The following is an 843-nucleotide window of genomic DNA, read 5'->3' as shown; positions in this document are numbered from 1 at the left end:
ACCTGAGGGCGCAGACACACCGCGGAAAGCTGGCGGTAAGACCCGCACACAGAACACCCGCCCTTTCCTCTCCGTCACTCGCACACATCAATAACTCCATACCGTAAAGGACCACCCTCGCACGCACAGCGTAGTAGAATTCTTACTTTGCCCATCTAGCCAGAGCCACACACACACACAAAACAACGACAACAAATAATTAAAGCTAAAATTGCAAACACATTACCTTTCATTTTACCCCTTTTTGCCCCACGTCCTTTCCCTAAAACGGGCCCTGCCTACGCCCAAGCGGGGAACCCAAATTTGGCATGTGCCCCAAGCTCCTCCTCGATGCGGAGCAGCTGATTCAGCTTCGCAGTACGCTCACCACGGCACGGCGCGCCCGTCTTGATCTGACCAGAGCCAAGACCCACAACGAGGTCCGCGATGTACGTGTCCTCCGTCTCGCCACTGCGGTGCGACACCATCACCGACCAGCCATTCGCCATGCAGAGCTTGGATGCCTCGATGGCCTCTGTGATTGTGCCAATCTGGTTTATCTTGAGCAGCAGCGAGTTGCAGGCCTTCTTCTCAATGGCCATCTTGATGCGTGCCACGTTCGTCACAGTCAAGTCGTCGCCAACGACCTGGGCCTTCCCCTTGAGAACTTCTGTGATGCCGGCAAAGCCTTCAAAGTCGTCCTGGTCGTAGGGGTCCTCGATGCTCACAATGGGGTACTCGCTCACCCACTTGGCGTACGTCTCGCCCAGCTGCTTTGCCGTCACCCAGGTTGCCTTTGGGCTCTTGAAGGTCAGGTTGTACTGCTTCTTGCTCTCGTCGTACGTCTCGCTGGCAGCGCAGTCC

The 843-nt window shown here is 56.2% G+C and overlaps 1 protein-coding gene across 1 annotated transcript; it reads right to left on the bottom strand.

Annotated features, from left to right (window-relative positions):
* Positions 1-278: 278 nt before the first annotated feature.
* On the bottom strand, positions 279-843 carry TraAM80_08121 (enolase; the record flags this gene model as incomplete). The annotated part of the gene is made up of 1 exon (XM_029384881.1): positions 279-843. A coding segment is annotated over one exon (565 nt), but the record flags the coding sequence as incomplete, so codon positions are not given.

Source organism: Trypanosoma rangeli, assembly GCF_003719475.1.
Source record: "Trypanosoma rangeli strain AM80 chromosome Unknown Tra_15.4_contig_00377, whole genome shotgun sequence".
NCBI classification, from domain to species: domain Eukaryota; phylum Euglenozoa; class Kinetoplastea; order Trypanosomatida; family Trypanosomatidae; genus Trypanosoma; species Trypanosoma rangeli.
The sequence above is the reverse complement of the archived record's forward strand: the minus strand, read 5'-3'. Positions and strand labels throughout refer to the sequence as shown.